The 16,352-nt window shown below is 56.4% G+C and overlaps 7 protein-coding genes across 7 annotated transcripts; 2 read left to right on the top strand and 5 right to left on the bottom strand.

The window, feature by feature from the left end:
- Positions 1-153: 153 nt before the first annotated feature.
- On the bottom strand, positions 154-1,954 carry BU26DRAFT_416220 (cysteine proteinase; the record flags this gene model as incomplete). Its single annotated transcript, XM_033823147.1, has 6 exons — positions 154-268; positions 316-858; positions 918-1,213; positions 1,263-1,531; positions 1,661-1,811; positions 1,871-1,954. 6 exons carry the CDS (start codon positions 1,952-1,954, stop codon positions 154-156), a joined length of 1,458 nt encoding a protein of 485 aa, XP_033689991.1.
- Positions 1,955-3,791: 1,837 nt separating this feature from the next.
- On the bottom strand, positions 3,792-5,840 carry BU26DRAFT_149105 (PCI-domain-containing protein). The gene is made up of 6 exons (XM_033819943.1): positions 5,707-5,840; positions 5,503-5,661; positions 5,393-5,453; positions 4,946-5,341; positions 4,793-4,892; positions 3,792-4,742 (listed from the first exon to the last, which is right to left on the bottom strand). Exons 1-6 carry the CDS (start codon positions 5,748-5,750, stop codon positions 3,991-3,993), a joined length of 1,512 nt encoding a protein of 503 aa, XP_033689990.1. The 5' UTR covers positions 5,751-5,840; the 3' UTR covers positions 3,792-3,990.
- Positions 5,841-6,773: 933 nt separating this feature from the next.
- On the top strand, positions 6,774-8,227 carry BU26DRAFT_149006 (protein RHO3). The gene is made up of 8 exons (XM_033819942.1): positions 6,774-7,043; positions 7,126-7,176; positions 7,247-7,264; positions 7,321-7,337; positions 7,391-7,405; positions 7,461-7,582; positions 7,634-7,847; positions 8,056-8,227. Exons 1-8 carry the CDS (start codon positions 6,994-6,996, stop codon positions 8,166-8,168), a joined length of 600 nt encoding a protein of 199 aa, XP_033689989.1. The 5' UTR covers positions 6,774-6,993; the 3' UTR covers positions 8,169-8,227.
- Positions 8,228-8,538: 311 nt separating this feature from the next.
- Positions 8,539-10,448, bottom strand: BU26DRAFT_475571 (aldolase). Its single transcript, XM_033825539.1, has 2 exons — positions 9,904-10,448; positions 8,539-9,751 (listed from the first exon to the last, which is right to left on the bottom strand). Exons 1-2 carry the CDS (start codon positions 10,228-10,230, stop codon positions 8,867-8,869), a joined length of 1,212 nt encoding a protein of 403 aa, XP_033689988.1. The 5' UTR covers positions 10,231-10,448; the 3' UTR covers positions 8,539-8,866.
- Positions 10,449-10,941: 493 nt separating this feature from the next.
- On the bottom strand, positions 10,942-11,699 carry BU26DRAFT_514806 (uncharacterized protein). Its single transcript, XM_033827918.1, has 5 exons — positions 11,653-11,699; positions 11,452-11,489; positions 11,338-11,396; positions 11,192-11,279; positions 10,942-11,138 (listed from the first exon to the last, which is right to left on the bottom strand). Exons 1-5 carry the CDS (start codon positions 11,653-11,655, stop codon positions 11,078-11,080), a joined length of 249 nt encoding a protein of 82 aa, XP_033689987.1. The 5' UTR covers positions 11,656-11,699; the 3' UTR covers positions 10,942-11,077.
- Positions 11,700-12,381: 682 nt separating this feature from the next.
- On the bottom strand, positions 12,382-13,399 carry BU26DRAFT_475563 (40S ribosomal protein S9). The gene is made up of 5 exons (XM_033825538.1): positions 13,351-13,399; positions 13,257-13,291; positions 13,082-13,179; positions 12,789-13,022; positions 12,382-12,731 (listed from the first exon to the last, which is right to left on the bottom strand). Exons 1-5 carry the CDS (start codon positions 13,382-13,384, stop codon positions 12,551-12,553), a joined length of 582 nt encoding a protein of 193 aa, XP_033689986.1. The 5' UTR covers positions 13,385-13,399; the 3' UTR covers positions 12,382-12,550.
- A 111-nt stretch (positions 13,400-13,510) lies between these two features.
- On the top strand, positions 13,511-14,486 carry BU26DRAFT_537539 (uncharacterized protein). Its single transcript, XM_033831417.1, has 5 exons — positions 13,511-13,595; positions 13,651-13,681; positions 13,735-13,798; positions 13,854-13,944; positions 13,998-14,486. The coding sequence occupies exons 1-5, from the start codon at positions 13,555-13,557 to the stop codon at positions 14,251-14,253; spliced, it is 483 nt and encodes a 160-aa protein (XP_033689985.1). The 5' UTR covers positions 13,511-13,554; the 3' UTR covers positions 14,254-14,486.
- Positions 14,487-16,352: the final 1,866 nt, after the last annotated feature.

Raw genomic sequence — 16,352 nt, 5'->3', positions numbered from 1 at the left:
TCGTTAGATGCAGGCCGTGGGGAAATGATGCAGTGACCGAAAGCAAGCATTTGAGGCTCGATAAACGCCGGCGCTAGTATTCGCTGAAATGGCCGAAGGAAGCCTCCCAGAAACCGAGAGTATGTAGTCGCGTTTTGGCAAAGAAAGGGCGGGTTATTGTGGGGTTGACTTGTGTCTGCCTTTGTTTCCGGTGTTGTATTCTGTATCCGGTGACCACTCTTCTGGCTGAAAGTCTGGATTTAGGAAATGGGCCGTGTTGTAATGAGAGCTAAATTATCAGTGGGTCATTCAGCGTCTGAGATAGAAACAACTTACTTGCGGAATATTGAGGTCTGGAAGGGCACCGTGTGTATTTGACCTGAGCCAAATCCTGGTTCGAGCTCGTACATGGACGGCCTGAAGGGCCCGCCTCGCTCTATCGTAAGCGGAGGAGCCCTCTCTATACTAACGGGAGGAGGGGGCGGATGCATGGGAAGGGTGACTGGCGGCTGTTCCATGGGAATGCTGTGATGGCGGTGAGACACATGGCTGGCATGCACCGAAGGCATGAAATCCTGATGAGAGGTGGTGACGGGCGGCGGGGGCGGCGGAGCAGGTGCATAGGGTTGAACAGGCGTCATCTGAGGCTGCGGCGCCGGACTTGGGTCGAAGTCGTAAGAGACCGAAGGCCATCTCTGACCAATACTTGTGGGATACATGCCCGGGATCATTGTCATGACTTCTGACATGTTGTTGGCGACGGGAATGAAGCCGTCCGTGTAGCTTGCCATCGCCACGTGCATTGACTGCGGAGGGGGCACAGGCTGCTGCACGGGCGAGGGGAAGTCCTCGGCCTTGTAGAGAATGTCATAGTGGCCACTGGGGTAATTAGCAGCTGCAGGATGGATGGATGTCCATGATTGGAGGTCCGAGCTTACGGTCGGTAGAGCAGTCTAATCCACGGCGCATTTGGCAGCGGCATGCCGTTGTGGTCGGTCGGCTGAGCGAAGGCGGTGGTGTTGACTTCCTCTCCCTGCGAGCGGTCCAGATACATGATCTCGAAGCCAATGCCCGCGGGCTTGATGACGGCGTCGGACAGGGCGGCGATGGCCACGTTGTCGATCTCGCACACTGCCGCCTCGATGTTGAGCGCGCAGTACGTCTTGACGTCGCCCATGGGCACAAACGGCTTGAACTCGTCGGCCCGCGACTGCACCCATGCGCTTGCGAGGAGCTGGCATAGTTAGCACTGCAGGGTGCGGTGGGGAATTGGGGGGGGATACCTTGAAGTAGGTGATGATGGCCATGGACAGGCTCATGTCGTTGAAGGTCTGCAGCAGCGTGTCGGCGGCAGAGCCGTCCATGAGGCGCACGGAGCTGGCGAGCTTGCGGAGCAGGTCGTACACCTCCTCGGCCCAGTCAATGTAGACATCGTGCGGGAAGCCGGCGAGGTTGAGCAGGTTGTGCATGGAGCTCAGGCGGACCTCCTCGTCCTCGAACTTGTTGACGTCGCCGACGCGGAGCAGGGCCTCGAAGTAGGAGAAGGCGATTGCTGGCGCGGGTTAGTCAAGGGAAGGAGCGGTCTCGCGCAGGGAAGGCGCAATTGCGAGCTGGAAGGAGCGATTGCGACCAAGGGAAGGAGCGATTGGGCGTGTGTACAGTCCACGGGTACTCTACATACCTCGCCAGCCGCAGTGGCCGTCGCCGCGACAGGTGCGGAAGAAGGCATATTTGGCGGGCAGCGCGGCCGTCTTGATCCTGTAGACGGGGTCCGCGCCCGCGTACTCGCTCGTGATGGCGCTGCTGCTCTGGCGCTCGCCGACAAGCGGGCCCTGCGACGGAGGTCAGCCCAGCTGCTGCTGCTCAATGCCGGCCTGCGCACTGCACTCACCGTCGTCTCCGGCTCGAACTCGCTCGACAGCTTCTGGAGGTGGGCGAGCTCCTCGTCCGAGGGCATGTAGGCGGGGCCCGACATCCTGACGGTGGAGGTGCGGCCGTGGTGGCCAGTGTGCTGGTGCTGGGCGTTATTGTAGCCGGAGGTTAGCTCCGGCAGCGGGCGCATGGGCAGCGGCTGCCGATACGCGGGCCCTGAGTGGACGAACCCCTCGTAGGCACTCTGCGCGTGTCCGTACGGGTGGAAGCTGCTCGCGAGCACCGACGGCCGGCTCATGGTGCTGGACAATGCCCTCAATGCTGCCCCGGCGGCGCGAATTGGATGCGGATGGTCTGCTCTGCGCGGCGGGCGGGTGCTGGATGCGCTGGATGTGCCCTAGGCGTGCGGCGTGACGGCTCCAGCAGCGGGCAATTGGACGCTCGATTCCACAGCAGACTCGGCAGCGCAGCAGTGGCAGTGGGATGGGCAATGGGCGTGTTAGCTCGTCTCGTCCACGAGCTCCCTTCGGCGGCGGGCAGCGTCGTCTTTAGTAGGCGCAGAGAGCCGCGGCAGCGGGCTGGAGCTGTGTCGTTGTGTGATACCCACCTGCGTCCAGGGGCGCGCCCAATATATCAGAGAAACAAGAGCGATCTACGGGGCTTGCGAGCTATGGAGCTCTGCCGCCAGGCACAGAAAGCGCTCTGCAACACTTTCGTCCTGGCGGGTTGAAACGGCCTGTCGGTGTTGCACCAGGAGCCTTGGAGAAGCACCGTATCGATCTCAGTCAATGCTAAGGGCGCCTCATGCACATCGAGCGATGGGGCTGCTGGATGTGAAACCGGAGGGAGGAGGAGAGCGAGCGCGAGCGCGACGGCGTACAAGAGGGAGGGAATGCCGGGCAATTCTTGCTCTCCAAGGGCGGGCAATCAGCGCCTGGCGTCTCTCCCGCAAAAGAAAATCAGCCATGGCTGGCATGGACGAGGGCGCTGGAATATCAAGCACCCAAGGCCTGCCGACAGCGGCCGCGACGCATCAGCGGGGGTGTGATATGGCGGCGAGCTACACTACGGGACGCCCAGGGCACTGACTCTGCTCCGTCCCTATACACACTATAGAAACACGATGGACACGGGAGCTTGGGCTCAGGCCTGGGGGAGCGGCTCCTGCACCGCGCTCCCCGGAACTTCTGCAGACCGCGAGGCTGCACCCGCATGCAGCGAGGAGGAGAGCGCTGTGACGCGCAGCCAGTCGCCGTCCATGGCGACGAGGCATGCGGCATCATGACGAGAGACGGGCGGTGGCAGGCGGGCTCCATGGCGCCGCAAAAGGGACCTTTCACAGCAATCTCACACAGTGCGCGTCCAGCCCAGACTCACCACCTCGCGTCTGATGCTGCCTGTCACTGCTCCGGCCTGCAGCGCATGATTCGTTGGCGGCTTTCGTGGCGCCGACGCGGCAGACAAAAGGAACTGTCCGACCCGCGATAGCCTGCACTCACCTGGCGATACTCGTCGATACGTGCCCCCACGCTGCAAGCGAGCCCCGACCACGGCCCAAACGGGGGTCTTTGCGTGGGCTGCCCTCCAGGCGCAATTGACCGGGACCTCCGCTCGCTTGGTCCCAGCAGACAAGACCTTGCCGCTTCCCCGGGACGCTCTCCGCAAAGCATTGCGCACCTGATTTGCCGCGAGACGACACCTCAAGACTCACGGTGGACTCGCTGCGACGCATCACCAACATTGGGGCGGGGCACCGTGGCTGCGCTGCGGCCGCGACGTCCGCGCAATCGGTTCCTATGGCTGGTTGCAACCGTAAAACGAGGCCAGGTTACATACCACAGTACACACTTCGCTGCTGACCGTGACCGTGGCAATTGGCGCACGGATTGTACCCGAACAACTCCGCCTCCGACCGCTGCTGAGACGCCGGCCCTGTGGAATCGCTCATGTGAAAAGGAATCTCTTGCCTTGTGCTACCTTGCGTGACCAACCGCAGCCCTCTCCTTCTGGGGAACCCGGCATGTTTCAATTCTTCAGGTCAGGAAAGCCCCAGTGACGGTATTGTGGCACCGTCAGGTCTCGGCCCGAATCGCCAGCTATTGGTCGTCCTGCGAACGGCTTGCAGACTCAAGCTGCAAGTCATCCTTTGCTTCCACCGCCCAGCAGTCGTCCTCCCGGACCCTTGCCTTTCTGCCGCCCAGGTTTGGAGCCAAGCCCACTCAGACTCCAGTTACCTCGCTGTACTCCCCCGATGCTCGGCTCGCCGGAGCCGCTAGGAGAGAACTGTGAGCCAGTGTCGTCCGACTTGAACCCCTCTCCCTCGTTCAAGACCGTGGCCCACAGAGATCCAATTGCTGCGCTCCACTCCTTCATCGCCTGCACCCGATCCATGTCCGTGCTGCTCTCGATCTCCACCGTCCCGGTCTGCTGGTTTATCTTGCCGCGAAGGCGTTTGTCTACGATGAGGAAGCCCACAATTTCCTGGACCTCGGAAAGGGTGATCTTCAGCTGCTTGGAGATGAACTCGAGCGTGAAGCGGGTGTAGGGCGCAACGAGCTTGACCACAGCCTTGGTCCGCACGTTCCGCGTGACCTCGTCGATGTTTTCCGCAATGAACGGGTCCTTGAGGAGGTCCCGGTTGTTCTGCAGGATCTTCTCGTACTCATGGATGTCCTCGCGCTGGTAGGCGTTGACTAGGTCCGTCATAGTGGAGATGCGCGGGTCGTTCTGGTAGGGCTTGGTCTCCTGCGAATCGAAGGGGTTAATATCCGAACCCGACAGCATGGTCGCGAGCACCAGGTACTTGAGCACCTGGATTCGCTGGAGGGAGCCAGCCTCGTCGTAGTTTCGGAAGCTCTCGAAAAAGTCGCTCTGCGCCCCCTTCCAGTTCTCTGCGAGCCAATTAGTCACGGTACCGAGCTTTAGGTGATGCAGTCCTTGCCTTCGCTCATATGCATCTTGCCACCACATTCGCGGATGATTCCCATGATCTTGGGATGTGGGACTGCGGATTTAACCTTGAGAGCTCGTTGGTAGAGTGCCTGCGTCGGAGATGAGCATGCAGGCGAAGCAGAATGCGGTAGATGAAACCCACCTTTAGGCGCTTGTTGTTCCTCGTCTCCGCATACATGAGGATTTCCAGAGAATAGACCTCCAATGAATAGGTGCCTTTGCTCGGGTCGTCTGTTCCATCCTCCTTCTGGCACGCCTTGTGCAACTCTCGAACTTTCTCCGTCAACTGCCGGTAGTCTTTCCGATCCAGCCACAGCCGCGCAAGCTTAATATTTGTCTTCAGCCAGAGCCGCTCATTATTGGTGCTCTGGAATGTGTCGAGTGTGAGGGCATAGAATTTCTCCATGCAGCGGTATGCCTCGGCGTCTTCTGCCGCCTTTTCTATGAAGTCGAGCATGTTATTGATGGACTTTTCGGAGTAGTTGCGCGTGACTGCGGATTTGACGTAAGTGAGGAGCTCTTTGTAGTGCTCCACAGCCTGCACTAGCATTAGTCATTTCCCATTGGCAGAATATCTGAAGTTGCGAACCTGGTCATATCGCCCAAGCTTGAACTCCAGCTTGATGGCCTGCTTTAGCCCTTTGAAGCCCCTGCACACGATCAGGTTTGTCTACTTGTACAGCATCTCTGTGGGCGTACCAGTCACCCTTCTCTTCTTCCAGCGCGGGGACGCCTAGGAACTCGTCGATAGCTGCCTCCGGATCGTCGCCCTTCAACTGCTTCGCATTGTAGTATTTGTTCTCGATGTCGACATCGCCGCCCTGCTCCTCGTCGTCGTCTTCGTACTCGAAATCATACCTACGCATGTCAGAGCCGGAAATTAGCTGCATGGGCGGGACTTACTCCTCCTGGTCAGAGTCCTGCATAAAATCATCGTCGTCCGACATGGTTGCGGGAGGAGCTTTAGATTAGGTTGGCTTGCAAGTTGCGCAGGAGAACAGTGCCTCAAGAAGCTGGAGATGCGGATGTGCGGGGCGTGGGATACTTTGGTGGTGAGCTGGACGCTCGAAAGCTCGAAAGTGAGGTTTAGTTGCCTGCAGCCCAGCCCTGAGATCCCCGCCTTAGTCAGCCACGCACGGTCCAAGTGGAGTTCCGTGTAATTGGGACTTTCACCGGCATCTTCAATAGAAAACTTTCGGATCTCGTCATGTGTGAAGTGTCGAGTTTGACAAGCTTGCCATTCAAACGGTCAGACGGATCCAGTTTGCACACTGTTTTTCTATGTAGCCGTTGTGGCTATCGTTCTCAAGAGTCCCTCCGAGGGCATGCATTCAATTCCTCCACGAATAGGGCTGCTGGATCCATATCTACAACCACAAGACTCCCCGACTATCTTCCTTCGTATAGCCTATGGAGTTACTACTGTGGTACGTTGGCAGCGTCTTGGCATGGCAGTGCAGGTGACGTTGATATCTCGGGAATGGGGTAGCCGCACGCATAGCACACGGACGAGGATTGTGAATCGCGTCCAGGGGAATACAATATTGCGCGCAATCTTGGGTGAAGTACCGAGGCCATGCTGATCTTATTGTCTTCACGAGCGTTGTGGAGGAGGACCAGGGTTGCAGTCGTTCGCTCGCGTGAATGGCGGCCCATCATTTCTAGAAATTGAGCCTCCCATGGCCCGATCTGCAAAAGCCCATCACGGCGGTATTTGGTCGCTCGGCCGCATTTTTGTTTCCTCAACATCTACGCCTCAAACTGCGCATTACGACAGTATCCTCACAGCCTCGCACGTACACGTCTGCTCGCACGCAGTCAGCAATAAATAGCTGCTTGGCGTGTCTCTCTCGGCCGCCTGGACGGTGCCAGCTCGCTCGGTGCCAGCTTGCGCCACGCCCGGCGAATTGGTGGAGAGGCGACGAGGGCCTCCCGGATTAGGACTAACGCGGTAGCGGTTCCTCTCCCATCGACAGCGACACCTCCAGCCAGCCCGGCTCTGGAACGCCGCCCTCACGACATCCTTAACTCCCTCTGCTCGCGCCCTCGACTCGTGCGACTCTCGCTGCTCCCCTCGAACCCCGCCCCGCCTGCGACAGGCTTGCGACCGCCATCTCCCACGCGCCAGCGCTCTCGTCCGTGGACCGACGGCACGAATCGATCGCCGAGTCGACCCCCCAACGCTTCGCCATGCCGCTCTGTGGTGGAACAAAGTCCGTGCAGCGCAAGCTAGTGCTCCTGTACGTCTCTCCTTCTGCGGGGAACCCACGGTGAAGTGGGGAGCGCGGATGCGACAGGCCTGGGCTAACTGGTACCTAACAGTGGTGACGGTGCATGCGGCAAGACATCACTGCTCAACGTGTTCACAAGAGGGTACGTCGAGTGTTGCGCAGACGCTGCGATTGTCTGCGAATGGACAGAGAGCTAATTGTCTGCGCTACAGATACTTCCCTACCGTATAGTAAGTGCCCGTCTCTGCGTTCGACAACGCCATGTGTTAACCGCTCTGGCGTATAGCGAGCCTACAGTGTTTGGTAAGCCCTCGAAATTCCGGCATGTCCTTGTTGGCGCTAACAATTCCGCGCAGAGAATTATGTCCACGGTTCGTCGCACTCCAGATCGCTCCCATCATCTTGCCTAGTATTGATCCCTCCCAGACATATATATCGACAATACACACGTAGAACTCAGCCTGTGGGACACTGCCGGACAGGAAGAATTCGACCGGTTACGATCACTCAGCTACGATGACACCCATGCGATAATGCTCTGCTTCAGCGTACGGATTCCTCACTCGTGACATATGCGCCTGGGCTCATGCTATACATAGGTCGATTCGCCGGATTCTCTAGAGAACGTGGAAACGAAGTGGGTAGGCGAGATTGCCGAGAACTGCCCGGAAGTTAGGCTCGTTCTGGTGGCTCTCAAGTGCGATCTGCGAAAGCGCGACGACGAAGACGAGGACTCCCAACCGGAGAAACCTATGATCCAGTACGACGAGGGACTCAAGGTTGCAGAGAGGATCAAAGCACTCCGGTATCTCGGTACGTCATCCTCCTTCCGTGCCGAGTTGCCACGCCGCAGCCAGCTCCGGGACTTTTCACCTGGCTGGGAGTTGCTAGCCAATGGTAGCAGAGACCAATTGGTCCATGCCTACCCTATCTACGCGCCGACTTAGACATGTCATACAGGAGCTGGTAGCTGGTAGCACACGGTGAGATTTTAGAGATTCATTTGCTAACCTTCGACTAGAATGCTCCGCCATGAAGAACCGGGGTGTCAACGAAGCCTTCACCGAAGCCGCCCGCGTTGCGCTGACAGTTAAGACCAACAAGGACAAGAGCAGCAGCTGCACCGTCATGTAAATATCTGCGCCGGCCAGCATCCCTCCTCCGTTTTTTTAGATCTCGTACTCCCCTTCTTCTTCACCCCAGCACCTCACGACACCCCACCTATACCCTTCCTTCTACCCCTCCCTGTACTTCAATGTCGAGTCTTCCTTTCTTTCTGGTTAGAAAAGGCGGTTTGGATAGCGCTGCGTCCTCCACTTTTTGCATTTGTCAAAGGCATTTCGACCACAATATCTTCGATCTTGCGGACGGTGCTTTCTTGCTGTACGGTGGACATTGCTTGCTTTTCTTTCGCCATTTGCGAAGGTCTTGAGTACATGAACTACATGGCTTTGGCCTCACTTTACTTTACTTTTTTCACTGTGCATAGAGATTTTTCCCCCGCCATTTTTTATTACCATGTCCTGGTTGGATAAGCTCTATAAAGAGGTTACTTCAGTTGATTTTTAGTTTTCAGTCGATGCTAGTTAAGATGAGCGGGCTTGAGGCAGCTGAGTGGTGCCCAGGCTTAGTGCGTATTAGAGAAAAACCATAGCGTCTCTCTGTTCATATTGTTCGCTGCCTTGGAAATCATGCACACGTTACGGTTCCTCCATGACAGTGCCTCGATAAGGCATGTGGTATCTCCTTACCAGCAGCTCCCCCCCAATGCAACCGATTATGCATACCTGGTGCACCAATCCCCAACCCCCATCTCTCTTCGCTAGCACCGCTCAATACCCACCCACAGAATCATCCGTATATAATCTCGTCACTCCCTCGGGCCTCCCGTCCTTCCCAACCCCCTTCTTCTCACTCTCCACCACCCTCCGCCCCTCCTGCATAATCCACACGCCACTGCTCGTCCCTAACCGCGTCGCCCCCGCCTCCAGCATCTTTCTCGCACTCTCCAGATCCCTGATCCCGCCACTGGCCTTGACCTGCATCTTCCGCCCGCCGCCTCGCACCGGACTGCCCCCGTTGCTCGGCGTCTTTGTGGAAAGGTACTCGCACGCGGCGACCATGAGCTGCACGTCTGGCAGCTTGGCGCCGGGGCCGTTGAACCCCGTGGAGGTCTTGATGAAGTCGAAGTTTGCGGCGGCGGCGAGGTGGGAGGCCGCGAGGATTTGCGCGGGGTTCAGCTGGCTGGTTTCGAGGATGAGTTTTAGAACGGTGGGCGAGGGGCAGAGGGAGCGGATGCTGGCGAGCTCGGTGTAGATGGCGCTGTAGTCGGGGATTTCGTCGTCTCCTCCGTGGGCAGAACTAGATGTCGACAGGGAGCCGGGGACGGAGTACGGGCCTTCTGTTGCGGTAGTTCCGTTTCTCGGCCGCGTGTTCGCGGCCGTGTTCGCGGCGGTCACGGAGTCCGTGGTGGAGTCTCTGGAGCTTGCTGTTGGAGGGGGAGAAGAGTTGCGGTAATGCACCCGCGTGAGGATGCTGTGGTTGAGGACGACGTCGAGTTCGCTGGCGCCGGCTGCGACGGCGGCGCGGGCTTCGCGCAGCTTCTCGTAGGTGTCTTGGGTGCCTTCGTGGAAGCCGACGACGCAGGCTACGACGACGTCGGAGCCTTTGAGGTTGGAGACGCAGCGTTGGACCCAGTTGAGGCGGACGCATACGCTCTGCGAAATGTCAGTATCAGCTCTATCAGAATGTATATGGAATGCGCAGGCAGCACATCAAAGAAAGAAGGGACATAGCAAATCGACCCTGAAGGACACCAATATAACAATCGGACCCTTTGCACCAATGGACCAGAACATGAACTACCCACCTTAAACCCCTCCGTCCTCGCCTCAGAGCAAAGCGCATCAATCATGCCCTCCTTCGCATCCAACTTTAAAACCGTATGATCCACCATCTTCGCAAATTCCCTACTCCCCGTCCGTGGAACCTCATACCTCCGGGCCTTCCCGCCCTCCTCCACTTCCTTCAGCACCTTCCTCTGCGTCTCCGCAATCTGCTTCGCCCACTCTTCATTCGTATACCTGTCGGTCATGGCCTCGATCTGTCCGAGCTCAGAGTCCAGCGACGGGTTGGCGGCCAGGAAATCGCGGATAAGGACCTCGGATTCGGTGGGTTCTTTAGTATCTGGAGCCATTTTGTTTTTATGGGGCTGGCTAGCTGGTGCTTGACGGTTTTTCTGGGGCCGCGGCACGGCGCGAGCAATGACGTCGTGGGGCTGCGAAAGAGGGTCCCGATTCCTCCTCGTGCGACAGTTTCAATAGTTCTTGCAGGAGGATCGTGCTGCCTCCGACTAAAACAACGCCTTTTCGAGGTGCTGGTCTGTTTGTTTATACCCTGGTGCTGTCCATTTTGTTTCGTCGGCGGTCGGCGAAACAATTCTTTGCTTGTCAGGCGGGACATGCAGGTCAATCAATCAACGTCGAGCTCAGTGGGTGGTTCACCATTGGCAGTTAGCAGAGACGCAGCCAAGCCTACATTCAGGGCTCCTGCTGCACTTGGTAAAGCGTTGTGCAGATGTCATAATTCCAGTCGCATTGCCGCCTGGGCTTTGAGGCTCAATGTAAGAACCGTTCCGAGCAGTTCGCGATCAGCATAAGATGGGATGGTTCAATTGGAGCGAGTGTCTGGAACTGAATAGTTCGATTTTATGAAGGACCGTTGCAGGAGGGGGTATCATCGATACGCAAGCCGGTCCTCGCTCCTGGACGACTGACCTAGAGCTCTGAAATGCTATCTCGCCTCCCATAGGCAAGTACATGAAATTGTGAAAACGCATGCCGAACAAAGGAAACAGGCTCAGAAAGGTTGTCGAGATCAACACTAGATATCCGGAACTCCCGTTTTGTTTTTGCCTTGACCCGAGTCGAAAGATCCCTCTTCTATCCTGCGGTCGAGCCGATCGGTACCAATGAGATCTACAACCCTGTCTCATCAATCATTGTCGTAAACCGTCAATCCACTTCCGCATCGCCGGTGGTTGTTTACTTCCGTCGGAAAGAGCAACCCTCGGTCAACCGCGCCTTTCCACCAGTCGGCTGGCACCTATAACTCCATTAGCTCTGCCTTGCCCACAGTACCAATGTTCCTTCACTTACAGAACTTGCGAGCAGCCCTGGCAGACAACGACGGTGTTTGCGTGCGAGAAGACGGTGGTGATGGTGAAGCAACCGGGGCATTTGACATCTGCGGTCGAATTAGTCCGGCTGACACAAAATCAGATCCTCATGCAGAATCGACTAACCCATGAAGAACGACCTCGGAGCGGGAACGAGCTGCTTAAGCTTGTGTTTCTTGGCCTCACTATATCCGACAATTAGTTCGATGTACAGGAGATATATTCGGGATGGAGACGTACGCGGCCGGGGTGGGGTTGAGGAGATCAACTGCGAGAACCTGTGTAAAAGGTCAGCCAAAGTCCCGAATCGAAGCTATAATGGGCAATAGGAGCTCTACAAGAGCGCGATTTCAAGATTTTGTGGCAAATATCGACTGTCGTGTCTCCGCGCACGAAACTTGTCGTCCTGCAGCTCCAGGTTCCCAGTAAAGTGACACTCACCATCTTGATCGATTATGGTAAGGGCTTGATTCGGTATTTGCGACGTGCAGTAGGTATCAATGGGCTGAAGGATCGAGGACGCGGGAGGTTCAAAAGTGAGGGGAGAGGAGGCGGCGGTGGAAGTCCTCAAAGTTCTGTGGATCTTGGCATCTCGGCTAGTTAGCCAATCATAGCCGGCGACAAAACTACACTCTTTCTCATTCTGAGTCGAAGATGACGGCACTGTCTCCAGGCAGCCTTTTTGAATCTATAATAGACTATTAGGACACACCATTGTAGAGTAGAGCTATGACTCTGGCGTTTCAGTTTGGTGGGGAGAAAAGCACTGGAAGTACCTCTTTTCTTCAGGACTCGGCCCTAGAGCTTAGGCGAACCCGTAAAAGATTTTAAACTTCGCCTTGAGCTATGAAAGTCTGCGAGCCGGGGTAGAATTAGATTCATACTTGAAGTATAATACAGAGAGTGCTAATGGCGCCTATGCACATTGTCAATGGCGGTACCATTTCATTTCACCATAACGTACGCTAGATCTTAATGTCGACATAGTTCAGTGGCTACTAAGGGGCCGGATCCTGAGGTAAGGCATGATTCCTGACCATGTGTACGCCGCTCTATGGGGCACTGTCGAACTTGATCGTGACGGTCACGCTAGGTACGGAGGTTGTGCATGGCGCGGCCAGGTAGAGATAATGATACAAGCAGAGATGATTGGGCGTGAATTTCATGGCACTGGATATATTTTTGAGGTGAGGGACTACATGCAGATCATGCAGACCACCCACCAACCGAACCCGACCTGGATATGTCGCAGCCGGAGACAAAATGTTCACCTTGAAGCATCATCCCGTCATCACCAACGCCGATCATCCATGCCAGATTGTCTGACCCGATGTGGCATCTACTCCTCATCCTCATCGCCGCCGTCCTCATCACCACCCTTCTCGGCAGCCTTGGCCTTCTTCCTCCTCACACGACCAGGGCGGCCACCACCGAACGGCGAGGTCAGGGCGAAATCGATGTGCTTCTGGGAGTCGAGGCGGACCATGAAGGAGGGGACGTTGACGATCTGCTTGCCGACGCTGTCACAGCGTGTTAGTCACATTCCACCTAGCAATAAATGGCCGATGAATGCTCACCGGATATGTCGCTGGCGGATGAGGACACGAGCGTGGTGGATGGACTTGGCGAGACCGAGCTTGTAGACGCAGGTCTGGAGACGGCGCTCCAAGAAGTCTTCGATCTTGAGAGCCAACACGTAATCGAGCTTCATGCGGGACTCGTCGAGCACACCGACACGAACGAGACGTCGAATGAGGGCGTTGCCCTCAAACAGCCGCTTTGGATCCTTCTCGTCGAGGGTCAAGAGGGAACTGCCTTCTGTTAGCCCGCTCATGATCTTAGGGCCTCAGAGGATACAAACTAAACTTACCGGGCAGCTCTACGGATCTTGGACAGAGTCAATTGGACTCGCCAGACCTCGCGCTTGTTGCGCAGACCATACTCGCCGACGAGCTTAAGCTCGGCGTCCTACTCCTGTCGTTAACTAATGTCCCAGACATAGACGGAGCACGCTCGCGTCAATTGGCCTTGGGCAAAGTACGTACGAGACGAGCGGACTCGAAAGGACGACGGGGGACGCCTAGACAGCGTTAGTCTGCGCATGCAGATGATGGGAAATGTTCGTATATGTAGACTTACTGTACGTCTTCGAGTAGCTGCGGGGAGGCGCCATGGTGGTTGTCGATGCTTTTGCAGGAGAGAGTCGGAGAAGAGCTTTTGGTGGTGCGGTGTTTGTGGCCTTGGCGCGCTAGTCTCGCTTAACGGCGCAACATCCACACATCGCAATTCTGTCGGCGACCTCATCAACACCTCGAACATCGTACACGTCCAACAACACTCGCCATGGGTCATTCGGCCGGTCTCCGTGCTGGCACGCGCTATGCGTACGTTCTCAACAATGAAATTCCTCCACGGCTACCACGGGCTAACGTCACGTAGGTTCTCGAGGGGCTTCAAGCAACGCGGTGCAGTGAGTTTTCCGACAGATCACAATCGACAGTGTTGATACGAATATGATTCCAGATTCCGCTCTCGACCTACCTCCAGCACTACAGGGTTGGTGACATTGTGGACGTTGTGGCCAATGGTACGGAAATCGGTGGAAGCTGGTTTTAGCGGATAGCGAACTTACGATCGCGCAGGTGCCGTGCAGAAGGGTATGCCCTACAAGGTCTACCACGGCAAGACCGGCGTCGTCTACAACGTGACCAAGTCTGCTGTCGGCGTCATTCTGTATGTTTTATTTGGCGCACTCTCGCTCGAGTTGCCAGTCTAACACCGCACAGCTACAAGCAGGTCGGCAACCGATACATCGAGAAGCGCGTCAACGTTCGCATCGAGCACGTCCGACACTCCCGATCCCGAGAAGACTTTGTGAGGCGCGTCAAGGAGAATGTTGAGAAGCGAAAGAAGGCCAAGACCGAGGGTATCCACATCCACTTGAAGCGCGAGCCCGCCATGCCCAGGGAAGCACGAACCGTCAGCCTCAAGGGCAACAAGCCTGAGAGCATCACGCCTGTGCCGTACGAGACAACGATCTAAGCGGGGGAAGGTGGCTTTTCGTGGGCGGCAAAATGGGATATGGAAAGGTCAACGGCGTGGTTATGACGGTTCTCACAAATATTCTCTCTGGTCTGCGCTTTCTCTAGCATATGGAAGCAGCGATGTCATGGCATTCGTATTGCAGATAAAACGGCGTGCCGATATGGCTAAGAGTTACCCTCCATGCCAATGATACCTCATCCTCCAATCCCATCCTTGTGCACGTAGTTCTTACTCTGACTTTCTCATTCCTGTCTACCCATCCCAGCGTTCTCATTAACAGCCTGTGGCTTAAGAGAACGTTTCTTTGCGGTGATCCTGGTACCTTTGCGCCGACTCCAGTATCCGTTCCGAAGGCGTTGCACACCACCGGAAGGTGAGCATCTTTAAGCGTCCACAAGCACGTTCTTGGAATGCCAACTGCTATTCACTATCGGCGGCAGAGCGAACCGTTCAATATATGGAGGAAGAGACTGACCGAGCGTACTCATCAGAGATAGAATTGGGAAGTTACGGTGGTCATGGAGTAGAACACGTATCACCGCGCTGTTCACGCCGAAAGCTTGTTGGTTTCATTGCGTATATCTCGTTCGTTGCGAGTCTCGCTCATGGTGGCCCCTCCGTGGCATGTCCAAGGAAGAGACTGTGTGTGAGAGATTCCATTGTCCGCGCAATATGAGGTCTTGGTGGAGGGTATAATTGGAATTCCCGTATCAGCGGTGACGTACTTGTCTTCGTCTCAGACTTGAGGGGTGGAGCCATACCCTTTGTACAAAGCATACAGTACCACGTGAGCACATTAAAGGCATTGCGGATCTGCTGCGCATCGCCAACGATCAAACACTCGGCGAACCCTCAGTCCATTGCCACGGAGCAGGTCGGCGATCCAACGACTCGGGCGCAGCGCCGTCGTCCGCGGCCCCGCAACAGCAGAGATAATGGGAACCTGAGCATCAGGCCAGCAAGCCAAGCCGTGGAGATACCTGTGTAGACTTGGTACCGAGGTAGACGAGTACGGAGTCGGTTGCATGTATGCCATGACGCTCGGCATTCAGACCTGGGGCAGCTCCACTCAGTAGACTCTGGGGTACATGAATCGAACGGCCTTGGAGACTGATAGCAACGATGGCGAGCTCGTATATTCGATGGCGAAGTAGCTTGCGCTGGTTCCGGTGGGTCTTGTCCTTGCTGCTGGGGCGCTTAGCACCTGGGCAAAAAGCGCGTGGTTCCACTGTCGTAAAGACAAGCTTTGTGGGTTATTTGAGGGGAGCGGGTATCACGAGAGTGGCAGGTGTCAAACTTGCCTGGTGGCTGTCAAAACAGGCGCAAACTTTAATCCTACCTGACGGATAACGAGGAGACTTGGAATTGGTCGGGTAATGCACCTGGCAAGCTTTGCGAACGGTGAGAAGAACGGTACGTACCGGGAATCAGCAATGCCTTATACGTAACTACCTATCTGCCGGCATTGTTCCGTCCGCGTCGATGTATCTTTCAGGCCCGTTGATACTACCAGTACTGTAGCTACCCAGGTACCAGTTCGGCCCTTCTTTGCACCTAGAGAACTAGGGATGAGCAAAAGGACCTCCTATAACGGAAGCGATATATCCGGTTTGGGGGAGAAAACGTCAATCGGCCCAACGGGCCCACAAGACGGTCCACGGGTGACAAGAAGTGCATGATGCGGCTAAGGCGAATGGGGGAGCTGCGCCGGCCCTCCCCTCGTCGGTGGTCTGGACGGTCTGCGGGGTACAGGTACACGAACAGGATACGTACTGTGCCTCACTAACACGCCGCTTCAGGGCTTCTGGAAGGTATTCATCCGGGCCGTCGCATCGCGGGCTCGTATTTTGCCCCGTCTTTTCCATCTCAACTCGAACGAGGAGAATTGAAGTCCTCACCGTGAAGAGACGAATGCCGGGCGTATGGACTTGCAGGTGGATTAAATTGCAATGACGTCCCATCAGCTACCGACCCAGGATTTCAATTATGAAGCCGGTCCCAAGATGATACGCCCGGCAATTTTGAGTTGTGCTGCTCGGCAAGGGTCCTGTCAATGCGGCCTTCAACCGTGGTAAGGGGAGCGGGCATGGCTGGCA

Source organism: Trematosphaeria pertusa (assembly GCF_010094035.1).
Source record: "Trematosphaeria pertusa strain CBS 122368 unplaced genomic scaffold BU26scaffold_2, whole genome shotgun sequence".
Classification (NCBI taxonomy): domain Eukaryota; kingdom Fungi; phylum Ascomycota; class Dothideomycetes; order Pleosporales; family Trematosphaeriaceae; genus Trematosphaeria; species Trematosphaeria pertusa.
Note: the sequence above shows the minus strand (reverse complement) of the source record. Positions and strands in the feature narration are given on the sequence as shown.

Coding starts and splice junctions, on each gene's coding strand:
- BU26DRAFT_475563 (XM_033825538.1), bottom strand. CDS start 13,384: ATGGCGCCTCCCCGCAGCTACTCGAAGACGTACA. Junction 13,180..13,256: donor CTTTCGAGTCCGCTCGTCTC/GTACGTACTTTG, acceptor CGACAGGAGTAG/GACGCCGAGCTTAAGCTCGT. Junction 13,023..13,081: donor AAGATCCGTAGAGCTGCCCG/GTAAGTTTAGTT, acceptor AACAGAAGGCAG/TTCCCTCTTGACCCTCGACG.
- BU26DRAFT_149006 (XM_033819942.1), top strand. CDS start 6,994: ATGCCGCTCTGTGGTGGAACAAAGTCCGTGCAGCGCAAGCTAGTGCTC. Junction 7,044..7,125: donor CAGCGCAAGCTAGTGCTCCT/GTACGTCTCTCC, acceptor GGTACCTAACAG/TGGTGACGGTGCATGCGGCA. Junction 7,583..7,633: donor CGATAATGCTCTGCTTCAGC/GTACGGATTCCT, acceptor TGCTATACATAG/GTCGATTCGCCGGATTCTCT.
- BU26DRAFT_149105 (XM_033819943.1), bottom strand. CDS start 5,750: ATGTCGGACGACGATGATTTTATGCAGGACTCTGACCAGGAGGA. Junction 5,454..5,502: donor GAAGAAGAGAAGGGTGACTG/GTACGCCCACAG, acceptor GATCGTGTGCAG/GGGCTTCAAAGGGCTAAAGC. Junction 4,743..4,792: donor CAAGATGCATATGAGCGAAG/GCAAGGACTGCA, acceptor ATTGGCTCGCAG/AGAACTGGAAGGGGGCGCAG.
- BU26DRAFT_514806 (XM_033827918.1), bottom strand. Junction 11,280..11,337: donor TCCGAGGTCGTTCTTCATGG/GTTAGTCGATTC, acceptor ATTCGACCGCAG/ATGTCAAATGCCCCGGTTGC. Junction 11,139..11,191: donor CAGGGCTGCTCGCAAGTTCT/GTAAGTGAAGGA, acceptor ATGGAGTTATAG/GTGCCAGCCGACTGGTGGAA.
- BU26DRAFT_537539 (XM_033831417.1), top strand. CDS start 13,555: ATGGGTCATTCGGCCGGTCTCCGTGCTGGCACGCGCTATGC. Junction 13,596..13,650: donor CGTGCTGGCACGCGCTATGC/GTACGTTCTCAA, acceptor AACGTCACGTAG/GTTCTCGAGGGGCTTCAAGC. Junction 13,799..13,853: donor TGTGGACGTTGTGGCCAATG/GTACGGAAATCG, acceptor ACGATCGCGCAG/GTGCCGTGCAGAAGGGTATG.
- BU26DRAFT_475571 (XM_033825539.1), bottom strand. CDS start 10,230: ATGGCTCCAGATACTAAAGAACCCACCGAATCCGAGGTCCTTATCCGC. Junction 9,752..9,903: donor CGAGGACGGAGGGGTTTAAG/GTGGGTAGTTCA, acceptor GACATTTCGCAG/AGCGTATGCGTCCGCCTCAA.